At 41.4% G+C, this 12,835-nt stretch overlaps 3 protein-coding genes across 5 annotated transcripts in view; 2 read left to right on the top strand and 1 right to left on the bottom strand.

Moving 5' to 3' along the window:
* Positions 1 to 1,425, top strand: part of eif2b4 (eukaryotic translation initiation factor 2B, subunit 4 delta) — a 5,809-nt gene extending 4,384 nt beyond the window's left edge. For all 3 annotated transcript variants that reach the window (XM_035678637.1, XM_035678636.1, XM_035678635.1), the window contains 4 exons: positions 31 to 158; positions 374 to 551; positions 695 to 875; positions 1,075 to 1,425. In XM_035678637.1, coding sequence (XP_035534530.1) covers positions 31 to 158; positions 374 to 551; positions 695 to 875; positions 1,075 to 1,274 — 687 coding nt within the window. In that variant the 3' untranslated portion in view covers positions 1,275 to 1,425. The remainder of the gene's footprint in view (positions 1 to 30; positions 159 to 373; positions 552 to 694; positions 876 to 1,074) is intronic.
* A 719-nt stretch (positions 1,426 to 2,144) lies between these two features.
* atraid (all-trans retinoic acid-induced differentiation factor) lies at positions 2,145 to 5,035 on the bottom strand. Its single transcript, XM_035678639.1, has 7 exons — positions 4,904 to 5,035; positions 4,579 to 4,712; positions 4,154 to 4,222; positions 3,562 to 3,633; positions 3,356 to 3,477; positions 3,151 to 3,251; positions 2,145 to 3,040 (listed from the first exon to the last, which is right to left on the bottom strand). The coding sequence occupies exons 1-7, from the start codon at positions 4,994 to 4,996 to the stop codon at positions 2,936 to 2,938; spliced, it is 696 nt and encodes a 231-aa protein (XP_035534532.1). The 5' UTR covers positions 4,997 to 5,035; the 3' UTR covers positions 2,145 to 2,935.
* Positions 5,036 to 5,749: 714 nt separating this feature from the next.
* The window catches only part of snx17 (sorting nexin 17), a gene marked incomplete at its 3' end in the record, with an annotated part of 23,566 nt that continues 16,480 nt past the window's right edge, over positions 5,750 to 12,835 (top strand). The window contains 3 exon segments of the mRNA XM_035678638.1: positions 5,750 to 6,565; positions 10,677 to 10,751; positions 12,560 to 12,677. Of these exon segments, the coding sequence (XP_035534531.1) occupies positions 6,506 to 6,565; positions 10,677 to 10,751; positions 12,560 to 12,677 (253 nt within the window).

The following is a 12,835-nucleotide window of genomic DNA, read 5'->3' as shown; positions in this document are numbered from 1 at the left end:
CCCCCCCGCCTTCTCTCTGTCTCTCTTCAGGCAAAGAGCAAACTGCTGAACTGTATCGATCGCTACATCGATGAGAAGATCAACCTTGCTGCTAAAGCTATTGCCAAGTCCTCCATAGAAAAGATCAGTGATGGGGATGTTATCCTAGTTTATGGATGGTAAGCACAGGAAGAGAACCCTTTTCGACTCCGTACTTCCTTGTCAGCAAGCATTGCCTAATTATTTGTCGTTAGTAATGCAACATTAACTGTATGCAGGCCTAAAATATTTTTTCTAACCACTCAACACTTTCTCTTCCCTTTTTCCTGTCTCGCCCTTAAACTCCCACCTTCCTTCCACATTCTTATCTAACATGACCCGCTCTCATTTTTAGCTCGTCACTGGTCAACCACATCCTGTTCGAGGCCTTTGAGAAGAACAGGAAGTTCCGTGTGATCGTAGTGGACAGCCGGCCTCGACTGGAGGGCCGGGAGGCCCTGAGGCGCCTCGTCCAGAAGGGCATCAGCTGCACCTATGTCCTTATCTCAGCTGTCTCTTACATCCTTCCAGAGGTAATAACAAAACATTCACACATTAGAGCCTTAGAAAATAGAGCTGAGAGTTGCCAACAGTTTCTGTTCTGCAAGTTAAATGTATTTACTGGTTTTGTTTGTGTGGGAGTGTTATAATAATGCCTTGAATTTGGACCTCGTAGGTATCGAAGGTGTTCCTTGGTGCTCACGCTCTGCTGGCCAACGGTTATGTCATGTCTCGCGTGGGGACATCACAGATAGCTCTGGTGGCCAAAGCCTTTAACGTGCCTGTTCTGGTGTGTTGCGAGACCTACAAGTTTTGTGAGAGGGTGCAGACAGATTCCTTCGTGTCCAATGAACTAGGTATGATAAAAAATAACGAGTGGCTTGTTGGATTTGTTGAATATACGCATCTGTTTCTTTAAAGTGACTTGATGTTCAGTCCTGTCAATTCAGATGCTTTTGCTCAGTTTTATCTATGTATTTAAATTCCTTCCAAACAAACATTCTTCATTAAAGATGTCAGAATCAGTCAGAATTTATCTTTATCTGCCCTTTCCAGATGACCCCGATGACCTCATCGTGACCCGCAAAGGGAAGACCCAGCTAGAGCACTGGCAGGATGTGCCCTCACTTCGCCTGCTTAACCTGGTGTATGACGTGACACCGCCTGATTTTGTGGACCTTGTCATCACAGATCTGGGAATGATCCCGTGCACCTCGGTCCCTGTGGTGCTGAGAGTCAAAAACGTGGACCAGTGAACGACCTCCTGCTCAGTCTGATCAGTCTGAGCCCAGGGGCCGTTTCTCTGTGTGCGGGGAGTTTGTGTGCTTGAATGCTTGCACACAACACAAAATATCGTGCTTTTAGCATGCAATAAATATATATCTGAAATGGCATAAGCTTTTTAAACAGAGTCCATGTGTGTTTTTATGGTAGGATTGGATAATTACAGAGACTTGAGGAGGATAGTTCTGCCTTTTTTTTTTAAATATTGTGTATAGTGTAGCTGTTTCAACAGATCCATGTTATGAACTGTTTCTTAACAACAGAACATTTAATTGCAAGTATTTAGAGCAGAACAATTCCACTGTGGTTCACAACACACTCCCATAGTAAACCACAGCATGCAATTTTAATCTAGCCAGAAATGGTTCCCTAATTACAGTTGGAGATGCAGTATTTCAAGAGGAATTTTATGGCTCACATAAATTCTTCAGTCTAGTTTTTATTGACCTGATCAATTGAACAGCATAAAGAAGAAGAAGACATTAACTGGGTAGTAAAACTTTTTTTGGCAAAGGAACGCAGATTGTCTGTTATGTCCACAAAGTCAACACATGATTCTCACATGCTTTAAATTTGATTTTAGCAGAAATTTTAGTTTTAACAGCAAGAGAAAACAGCTCTGTCCACAGCTACACACTCTTTCCTCTACAGTGGTCATTTATTAGTTAATACAATGGCTGATTTTCACTCAGTTATCTAGCCATTTTATTTATTGAACACTAAGACTGCTTATGAAACTGTACTGGTGACACTTCCAGAGATAAGTCCATAAACGGTGTTCAAGTGAACACATTTTTTGTATGTGCTTGATTTCATGGTAACTCAAAACAAAGCAATATATGTATTTTTTTATATTTTTATCTCATTGGGAAGAAGCTTAAAACCTACTTGCCCATTAACATCAAGACATTTATCCACATGTGACTGATGAACAAAGGAAAGTCAAATCTTTATCATATTCTGAAGTGTAACTCAACACTAGGCACACAACATGTCAGATGTGGTAACAAGGTGACGGTAACATCTCATTGACATTTAATAAAGAACTTAATTAAAGCACAAAGTCAGTTATACTTGAAGTTTTAGTGATTTACATCATTCATATAGTGAACCTGACTTGGTTTCGCTCTGAGTAAAGTACATGTTCAACATGCAGTAAAGACTTTACCAAAATATTTTCAAATATGCATAAAGACATGTAGTTCTAGTGTGTAAACTCCTACACATTCAGTGCATGTTTGGCACCGTTTACAGCAAGCAAATCTCGACCTCAACCTTCATTATTATCTTGTGTCAGTTGACTACATTTAAAAAATATAATTAAAGTGATTAACAGTGGTATTATTGCCAAGAATTTAAAACTGGGAACAACGTGTTCAAATTTATGTTCGCTCTAAAATTGCACAGATGATGCAGTAAAGAAAATTAAAGCCAGTTTGAAAAAAAATGCCTCTAGATAAAATGTAGCTGCCCCACAAAGATGTCAAATTAAAAAAAATAAAATCCAAAACATAACGTTTTTTAAAAAAGCCTAGAGTCACCTCAGACTTTGTGTCAGTTTTTTTCCCTTTCAGAACAGTCAGTTTCAGCTCAGTAGATCATTGCAGATAAAGAGGACGCCTGCGGTTCCGCCTCAGAGTGACTTGGCCTTACGTCTCTGAGTGACCCACAGCAGGATGGAGATCACAACTGTAGATGCTCCAAGAGGCCCAAACACCTGGAGGGCCGGGAACTCCCCCTGTTGACAATAAAAATAAATGCTATAACTTTCGAGTGCACCATTGTTAAACTTCGTAATGAAGTAGATAAATAAATAAAGGTTCAGATAAAGCTGCTTGCAGATCTGACCTCCCGAAGACACTTGTATCCATGATAGTTGTCAGCGCAGCTGCACTCAAAGAAGCCGGGGCCATAGGGGGCGCAGAGGGAGTTCTCAGGGCAGTTAATGGCTGAGGATTGTCAATAATTATGACATGAACAGATGTCACGTATTACCAGGAGGCTACTGCAGATTTAATGCGTCACAATGGAAGATTATCGGATGGGAACTTACACAGCTGTCCAGTCTGGTTGCACGTGTCTTTCTGGCCCTCACAAAGGCGATTTCCCTCTTTGACCTCCACCTTTTGCCAAGAAGTGTTGCCTCCCGGACAAACTATGTCTTGTGGCAAAATCCTATAGAGACACAGAAACAGAGAAAAAAAATTTAATTTTATACTCGTGAGCTGCTGTCATAGCTTTAGCTTTTATAATACTTACATGTAATTTAACTCAGTAAATCCTTGAAATGCTGAGTCACTAATGTTGACAATGGGATTGAGGGACAGGTCTCTGCAAAGCCAAAAAAATATAAAGTAAAAACATTCTGAAGGGCAAAGAGAAACGCTTCCACACAGATATTATTAATAAAACATGTTTATTTATTCTTTCTACTGGAGGAGTTCTAATTATGTACTTGTGTGGAGTTCATGTGCTTTAACTCATTTCTTTCTTTCTCTCAAGAGTAGTTGAAGAGTTTTGGTCCTTGCGAGTAATACAGATTCAAGTTCTTCATTGCTGCCAGGAACAGAAACTTTGCTAAACTCCCGCTTCCTGAGAATGAGCTTATCAACACAAAGATCATTCCAAGAAATCGCCTGCATAAGTTTCCCTGATTGCAGCAGTACAACAATTTATCATGCAGAACGGGCCCTTACTATTGTGCAGAATCAACATGTGGAGTAGTGATAAGCACAGGTCGTCTTCTTTGCCTTAAACATAACCTCACAGAGTCACTGAAAGCCTTCTCTTATTTTGCCTGTTCACTATACTGTGTGTTGGGTAAAAGGATGTGAAACTTTACTGTACATACATCATTAATGCCGTCGATGCTGCCTGGAGATCCTCCACGTGCGTTAGTGAACAGTTGGACAGATCCAACCTGACACACACAAAAAAAAACATTATCAAAACTAACATAACAGTATGTAGAATACACAACAGGGACGTCTGTTCATATACAGATAGAGAACAAAGCAGAAAAAAAGCATTTGTTTTCAACCCAATAATATGTCGTACTTCTGATCTATCTATCTATCTATCTATCTATCTATCTATGCTATCTATGCTATGCTATGCTATGCTATCTATCATATCTATCTTCTATCTATCATAATCCATCCCCATCCATCTATCCATCCATCCCACATCTTGTTATCCACAGGCCATTTGCAACTTGTAATATAATGCAATCCCCATATTTCCGATACACCCTGAAGGCAACATTGAGCTCCTTACCCGATGATGTGTTTAGGGTCACTTGTGTTGTCATTTGTCCAGCAGCAGCGTCCGTCGACCCGACCAGCGGATGAGGAGCACAACTTGCCCACTGTGGTGTCATTCAGGATTGTCCCGCCGCACAGCTCACATACCTGTGATTCCAAAGCATTACGATGGCAAAACACTACAAGTTACAAACAACATTCCCCACTCATCCTCGCTGGCACCTACAGCTACTGTACCTCTACCAAAACAAGCTGCTTTTCAAGGCTATGTGGATACGATGTGTCAATAACTTATTCTAGTAGACTACGGCGTTTATATGATCAAATCCAAGTCTTACCTGCAGCTCACTCACTTGATAACTTGCGTAAAAACACAAATTAAAGATCAAAACAAGAACTACAGATTTCAGCTGGCTGCACCCAGCTTTCATTTTCTTCGACTGAAGTCATATGATCCTACTGTAGCGGACATGTGACAGGAAGCTGGTCCAACACTTTATCCAGAAGTCTAACTTAATTCTGCGCTGCAGTTACGCATACACTCAATCTGGAGCATTTCATCAAATATGATGCGCTTATGTGGTGAATGGAGTAAACAACAGCAAACGAGTACATACAGCAAGCATCTCACTTGTTTATTTGTTCAGAAAATTTCATAATAATAATCAAAAATGTATCATACAGCTGAGCATTTGGATTAATGTAATGTTTTTAATGCAGTGGATACATTCTTTATGTAAAATCAACAAATCATTCGAGCAATTTTAAAAAATAATTTTAAATATATTTTGTGCAATTAAGCTCAAAAGGTAAAGTAGGTTGTAGGTACTATACTAACAGTCCTATTTCATTACATTTTTAAAATTGTTGACAAAATCTAGACGCATTTTTTCTGACTGTAATGAATTTGGACTGCGCTTTCCCTGTCACTTTTCTGGGTTGCACCAAATACAGTGGGGACTTCAAGTTAGACAATTTTATCATATTCAAAATATATAGGAACACCTATTGGTGGAATATTTATAAAATATTATTGAAATGTATACACCTTTAAGTATAAAACATATGACATGTTATGTTAGCGTTCTCTTATGTTTTTATTTTACCCCGTGATGAGTGCACCACCCCCCGGCTACACATGAGATGGTTTGTCCCAGAAGGATTGTTGCAATGCCTCTTGATGGGCCACTAGATACACTGAACACAGAATGGCTTGACGGCCCTGGTACATCTGCTTTCTCTGCCGTTTCTATCACATTTTATCTATGAGCTTCCTCCGTCGCCGCACAGAATTTTTTTTTCATCAAACGTAGGAGATAGGGGGACAAAAAAAAAACAAGCAAAAACCCCACAACAAATGCAACTGTCTCCCCTCATATGTCGAAAAAATTTGCCATCGGCTCTGCGACGCTTGTGTTGTTTGTAGGAACCAACTGCACCTTTTATCCGGAAACTTCATCTGGTGGCGCTAATGAACAGACCTACCTGTATACGTTGAAAACTCATATCATACAGTAGGTGGCTTTTTAAGTTACCGCAAATTACTTAAAAGTGAGCGGGAGGGGGGTATTTTAACGCCAATAGCGAAGGTGTAATTACTTAACACTTGCAAACATGGCTGCTGGGGGAACGGCAGTGGGAAAAGTTTGACACCGACGTGGGAGAAGTTGTATGCGAATGCTAGTTTAGGTACATGAGTTTGTTGGCGAGATAATAAAGTCGTCAGTAGTCTCCCTCCAGCCTGGCACCGCTTTCCCCGGACTTACAACCCAGTGGATGAACCGTGAGAGAGCCCCCTCCTCCTCTGTAGTCACCGCCGACAGTCACTGCAGTGTGGACTTTAGTGGGGGAACTGTGGTGTCTTCTTCTCCATCGTGAGCTGTGGTGGCGTTTTTTGAGGACTTGTCGTCGGGCAGCAGCCTGTGTTTCGAGCTAAAAAAATGCATTTCTCCATCCCCGAAACGGAGGTTCGTTCGGGGGAAAATGGATCAACCTACGTGGTGAGCATGATCATTTTTTTTGTGTTTTTGTTTTCACTCTGCCGTGGGGTTAAAGCGCTGGCTCCAAGCCGGCCACAGGTCGGGCTAATGTCAATGCAGCATGAGTTGTTGTGTGTGTGTGTGTGTGTATGTTTACTGTTAGAAGTGATCTGATAGCACGATCTGTGATGTGTCACCACATTGAAAACGAGTGACTAATGCAATACAATAAGCAGCAGCTGTACCCTCAGTTACACCACTAAATGCTAATTTGTATCTCATATTCAATAGGGACACACTCTGGACAGGTTCATAAACTGGATTTAGAGCGTTAAAACGTGAGGAAGTTAAGTAAGTTCAGTGTTTTTGACCTCCAGTACATCATGGCTATGGACTGAAGCAGTAGGGATGTAACCTGTGGTAACATGTCATCATGATTGGACTTTTATTTTGGTAGATGTGCTTATGTGGCTGTAAAATGTTGCCTGGTTGGTATGGTACATCTTAAGCTGGTACTATTTGTCATTTACTTTCATTCTTCACCTCTGGCACAACAGAGTCCCTTTTGTTTTAAAGGTTTGACTCAGCACTTAAGTTCTTCCTGAGATTAGCCACATTGATATCACAATCCCTTCTTGTTCAGAGAACAAACACAGCCAACATTGCTTTAACTTTACTAACAAGTTAAATACCGTTAAATATAGCGGCCTTGACAGCGCATCAAGAGCAGCGTTGGTTTGTGGCCCCATCATCTTGCTTGGTTTATTATACAGCAGACTCCCATAGCCTAACTGTGTTTCCTTCCCTTTATTCTCGTCTGTTTCTGTGCGTGTCTGAATTGCCATTGTGCCTTGCATTGCCATGACACATTGGCAGACATGCTCTGTGGAGGATCAAGCTCAGAGAGGGTAATTCATGGAGGCTGGTCAAGGAGAGTTGTAGTGAAGCATCATAGACATAAACCATTTTAGGCTTTCGTGGCCCTTTCACTGTTTTCCACACAAGCCATAAACATCAGTCACAGACGCTGTCGGGATACATTGTGCACGTCTCTGGCAGAGGCAGTATTGCTTGGAATTACTGACAACTCAAAATATGTTCCCCGTCTCCAGTGTTGCTTGATGAGTTAGGCAACGTTAATTTGCGTGAACGCGTGTCTATTAACGGGCCCGTAAAGCAGACCCTAACCACGAAACACAAGTCATTACGTTGCTAGGCAACAGCTTGGGTTCAAGTGCATTTCCTGTCAGTTACGGATATGATATGAACCAACGACAACAGATACTCTTGGATCCTTGAGGATATTAGCTCTACAGTTTTCATTGTCAAAAAGATTTAGTATCAGATGTTGTGTGGAAGAATGCAGCTACTTTCACATTCACCAGATGCTTTGAAATAACATCTGCGCCATCTGATTTCCATGCGACATCACACTGGCTGTCCTCAATGTCACACACCTGCGAATAACTATTCTCCATCTTGACTCCATGTGCTCCGAAGAGGAAACAACCTTGGAGTAAGCTCATTAATATTTGAACATGTCAGTGTATTCACCGTCCCTGATGCCTCCAGAAGTATCATATTAAGCTTTGGATATGAACTTAGTTTCCTACTTTTCCTGTAGAAGTGGTAAACGCGCTGTGCAGGAATTGGATTTTGATCTAATGCAGTTTATTTCCCGACCACATTGTTCTGCTAACACCTACTCTTGCTGCTGAAAGTCGATAGGTTTTCTAAATTGAGCTTCAGGTGCCATCTCTGGCTTGTTTCCACCTGGCTGAGCACATTTTGAGCCTGTACTGCAGTGGGAACTTTTAAGCGACGGGTTTTCACCTCTCAGCTGGCAGTCCTGTGACTGTCATTGTGACCTTCCTGTTACAAGTCCACAGGAAGGGACTTTGCTTGATTATAATGCTGAGAGATGGGCTGTGTACCTTGGAACCAGTAGGCCACAGAATCTGCCGAGTTTGCACAGGGCTTTTTAGAATAACAAGGGCTGCAGTTTTTTTTGGTTTTTTTGTTGTTGTTTTTTTTTTTAAATGTGGTGCGAATCCTGTGCAAGTGCAGACAAATTTTTAGTTTTGAGTGCTTACACTTCCTCTTGTCTAGTAGTTTCTCTCTCTCTCTCTCTCTCTCTGATTCACCTGGTATTTAAAGTACGTTTATGAGTATTTGTGGGTGTGTAAAAGAGAGGTAGACTTTGGTGTTACTGTAAGTGACCATGACTCTGGAACAGACTTTAATATGAGTTCATCTGTTTCGATTTATAGTTTTGCGAAGCTCTCTACAGAATGCCATTATCAGCCTGCGCCGACGGTGAGCAATATGTATAAACTTAAAAAAAGGCAAGATGATTCTTCAAATGTCAGGATTCCCAAGGCTCCAAATGTGTTTAAATAGATAAATAAACGTTTCATTCCCAGTTGTGTCTTAGGTCAAAAACATTTAGATTGCATTTTGATTCCCGTTGGATCTTCATCAAGTTTTTGGGTTTAGTTTGTAGAAAAGTGTTCAGAAATGCGCAATACATCATAGTGTGGTTATATTCAAGGGAATGTTGAAGTGTCCCTGAGATGAACTGCTTGCAATTTACAAAAAAATTGAGGCTAATCTTTGTGTGTTATCAAACAGGGCCAAGCCGTTCTGCATACTCATTCTTCCTTCCTGCCTGGATGCTGCCTACGTACACACATCTTTCAGTTTATTCACTGGCCTGCCTCCAAATTCTCTTTCCCCTCCTAGAAGTTTTGGTTTGTACTTTGTTTTCCTATTGATTGGTGGTGCGGGGCCAGCAGTGGCATGTGCAACTGCATGCAACAGTGTGGTCAGAAGTCTTCAAAAACGTGTATTTAGTTTTTCGACAGATGACCCCACTATGTTGAGTATAAATATTCATTGAGACAGAAGAGGAAGGAGATTAAAGCACGGACAGTTTGTGCTTTGACACCCAAATGGGAAATCTCTTCAACAAGCATACAGAACGCACTTCCTCTCATCCCCGGCCAGAGCCGCACACAGCCTGGTGGGAGCTGATATTTCTTAGTAGATGAAGGTACTTGAGACAAGCAAGAGTAGGGGAAGGCGGTCATCATTTCCATGTCTTTATAATGATTTTTTTAGGTGCGAATGTGTTTAATTGCATTATTAGCCAAACCTTTTAGGAATATTTGCCCATGAGCGATTGTTATTGGATTCTGTGGTGGAAAAGTTTTATCTGAAGAATGAGTACCGTTTTTGGAAGGGTTGGCTGGTGGTTCAATAGATTTGTGGTACCTTGGGGGAAATGGTTCAAGGGTGCTGTTCTGTAAGTGAGCCTGTGCAAATGAAGGGCATAACTAAAGTATCACTTTGTTATTTTTGTGGTTTAGTATGATTCACAACACTTAAGGCATTTGACATGAAAAATACATTCACTCTCTGGGATTGGCTCTAAGCACGACGGCAAGCAGATATTTGCTTTGCTGATTCCAAATTGTGGTTTTGTGGAGGAGTATCCAGTGATGGCTCTTTTTCTGTCTGTCAAAACAAACAAGGGGTGTCTCAGAGAAAGAATGAAAGATTCCCCATGCATTCCTTGCTTTCTGTATTTGGCAGCTTCTGGATAATGCATTTGTTAGGAAAATATGCAGCAGGTTCTGTCTTCCTCTTTGGAAGTCGGTGAGGTTTTATTAAATCCAATTCACACTTTTTTTTTTTGGTCCCCTTAACGAAAACAAAGAGCGAGGAACTACTCCGATAAGCTCAGATTGATGGAGAATCAGGTTGTTTTGGGGGAAATCGGTAGTGAAACTTATGCTCTAGGTACAGAATGTGAACTGTTTTTGCTCCACTACCTTTTACTAGTTGTGGTTTTATTTCTGCACTGAATTTACAACCCTGCAGGAGATGCATCTGAAGAAGCTTCAGTCAGCTTTGGACTGATGCATTGAAAATAACTCTGTGATTGAAGACTATTTTTTAATAAGTATTGATATTTCCTTCTAAATATATGTACATATATTTGACTCTGTTATTGATTTTTGTGTCCACCTACAGGCTTTTCAGACAGATCGATGCAAATATCGGTACAGTGTCACACCTTTTATACAATCTCTCTCTTCACATTTTGATTTCCTCTCATTCTTTCCCACAGGCCTACAACATCCATGTCAATGGTGTGCTGCACTGTCGGGTACGCTACAGTCAACTTCTTGGCCTACATGAACAGGTAAGACTTCAACCATCACAGTGTACCCGTTGCTGTCACTATGCTTTGGCCCAGAAGTGACTGGTCTGCAAGTGTGGCGCACTGAAAGCTGTTTAAATGCCACCGCATCCACCCGGCCTGACCTTTCGCTCGTCTTTATGTCATATGGTCGATATGTCAGCCTCCCATCACTTTGAATCACGAGTACGGTGGCTTGAAGGCTTGCAACGTTATTCCCTACCATTGCATGTAAATAGGCAGTATCCTGGAAGAGGTTGGAGGGGGTGGGCGACATGGAAGGAATGTTCTTGGCCTTTCTTTCACTTCACCTGCTGGGAAAAGGAACTTAATCTGAAAAAGAAATGTTGTTGGAAAGCGTTAGAATTGCCTGGTCTTAACCATTTTTGGTCTCTGCCTCGGTGAAGCTTTACACAGAGCCACAGCTATTTGTTAGAGCTATTATTAGGCAATCAGTGTATTCAGCACCCGCTTGTTTTTCTGTAATGCTGTGGTTGAAGATTACTTACTTGTGAAAGTGTTTAACGCACATTTTTTTAAGGAACAAATGACGTAGATGCATTGTCTGTAAGAGATGGATTTCTCTGCTGGATTCCTACCTGGGAGCTCTTCATGCTCTAAAATGTATGCAGCCTATAACAGAGTCTTACTTATAGAAGTGCCCAGTCTCCTGTTTTCACACATTAATAAATAAGCAAGCAAGGGCCAAACTTTGCTATCTCCGTCCTCGAGTCTGTGGTATCTAGTCTGACAGTTGCCGTTGCCTGGCAACAGGGTGTGGGGTAGACACACTCGAATCTTTAAGAACCAACCTCACAGGGGTTCTTGTGGCGTATATGCATGACCCCAAAACACTCAAGTGATTGCGGGGGCACACACTCTACCCAGTTACTGCTGCAGAAATTTGAATGTTAATTGTTTCTCTTGTTTTCTCTGCTCCTAAGACTTCTAACAAGGTCACACTTCTGCTAGATCCAGAGCTTGTTGAAAGCCGACAGTGAGAGCGGGGCGAGTTTTGCTAAAAAAGAAGCTGTGTGAGCTCATATTGACTGTGATGCGTCTGTAACCTGTGCTTAGTGTCTGTGGCTCTGAGAGCTGATTTGTATGTGCAGCCAGTGCTGGTTTTGACGAACTGCAAATACCAAAGGGCAGTGTGTTGAGGTGAAAATCACCTCTTTTCCTCCGGTACCCGCTGTGGCCAACCTTCATCGTGCCATATGTGCAGGACCTGAGTGTTTAATAGAGTATAATAAGAAAGAAATGTGTCTGTGAATTCCTAGCAATGAGTGTGATGTACCGCTTTCGCCTGCAACAACATACAGGTTCAAATTAAAGCACATTTAGGTGTTAGATCTGTGAGGGCCTTCAGATAGAAAATGGGAAGAAATGAGTCAAGAAGCTGGAAGACAAAGTAAACTTGGAATGACTAGACAGTCAGGGCTCCAGATGTGTGTGTGTGTGTGTGTGTGTGTGTGTGTTATGCACGGAAACTCCACTAGCTAGTCGTTGAAATGGGGCTTAAAATAAACCTGTGATTCATCCCAAACAGCATGAATGTACCTCTTAGAAAAATGAATCCACAGCGCTTTAATTTAAAAGACTGCTACTCTGTGCTGAAGGTAATTGGTTTAGTCATATGAACTTGAGTATCTGGTTTCACAGATGTTCTAAAATGTGATTTAAAAAAGATAACCTAACCATCTGACTCTTGTCAAATTGTCTTAATTGTCAGGGGAAGAGAAATTCAGGTTGTGTAGCCTCGCCTGCTATCCTGCAACCTCACCTTCACAAAGTGTGTTTTGTACCAACAGATAAAGAAAGAATATGGCAGCAATGTGGTGCCTGCGTTCCCTCCAAAGAAGATCTTCACACTGACTCCTGCTGAGGTCGAACAGAGACGAGAACAGCTGGAGAAATACATGCAGGCTGGTAAGTTATTCATGCTGAATGGACTTTTTGCAGATGGCTTGTATTGCATTTCACCTCATTTCTGTCTGAATTTAAATTCCAGCTACAATGTGGTTTTAAATTAGATACTATTCTCTGAATTGCAGTACACAAATTCCCGACAATTCATTTTCCCCTTT

This window comes from Morone saxatilis, unplaced genomic scaffold (assembly GCF_004916995.1).
Source record: "Morone saxatilis isolate NCDOM2014 unplaced genomic scaffold, NCSU_SB_2.0 Contig7, whole genome shotgun sequence".
Lineage (NCBI taxonomy): Eukaryota > Metazoa > Chordata > Actinopteri > Moronidae > Morone > Morone saxatilis.
This window is presented reverse-complemented; position numbering and strand designations above follow the sequence as displayed.

Bases quoted from the DNA above. Each gene is read 5' to 3' on its own strand.
- atraid (XM_035678639.1), bottom strand. From the start codon at position 4,996: ATGAAAGCTGGGTGCAGCCAGCTGAAATCTGTAGTTCTTGTTTTGATC. The intron at 4,713-4,903 runs GTAAGACTTGGA...TTGGAATCACAG, and splicing joins ATCAAGTGAGTGAGCTGCAG to GTATGTGAGCTGTGCGGCGG. The intron at 3,634-4,153 runs GTATGTACAGTA...TTGGCTTTGCAG, and splicing joins GCATCGACGGCATTAATGAT to AGACCTGTCCCTCAATCCCA.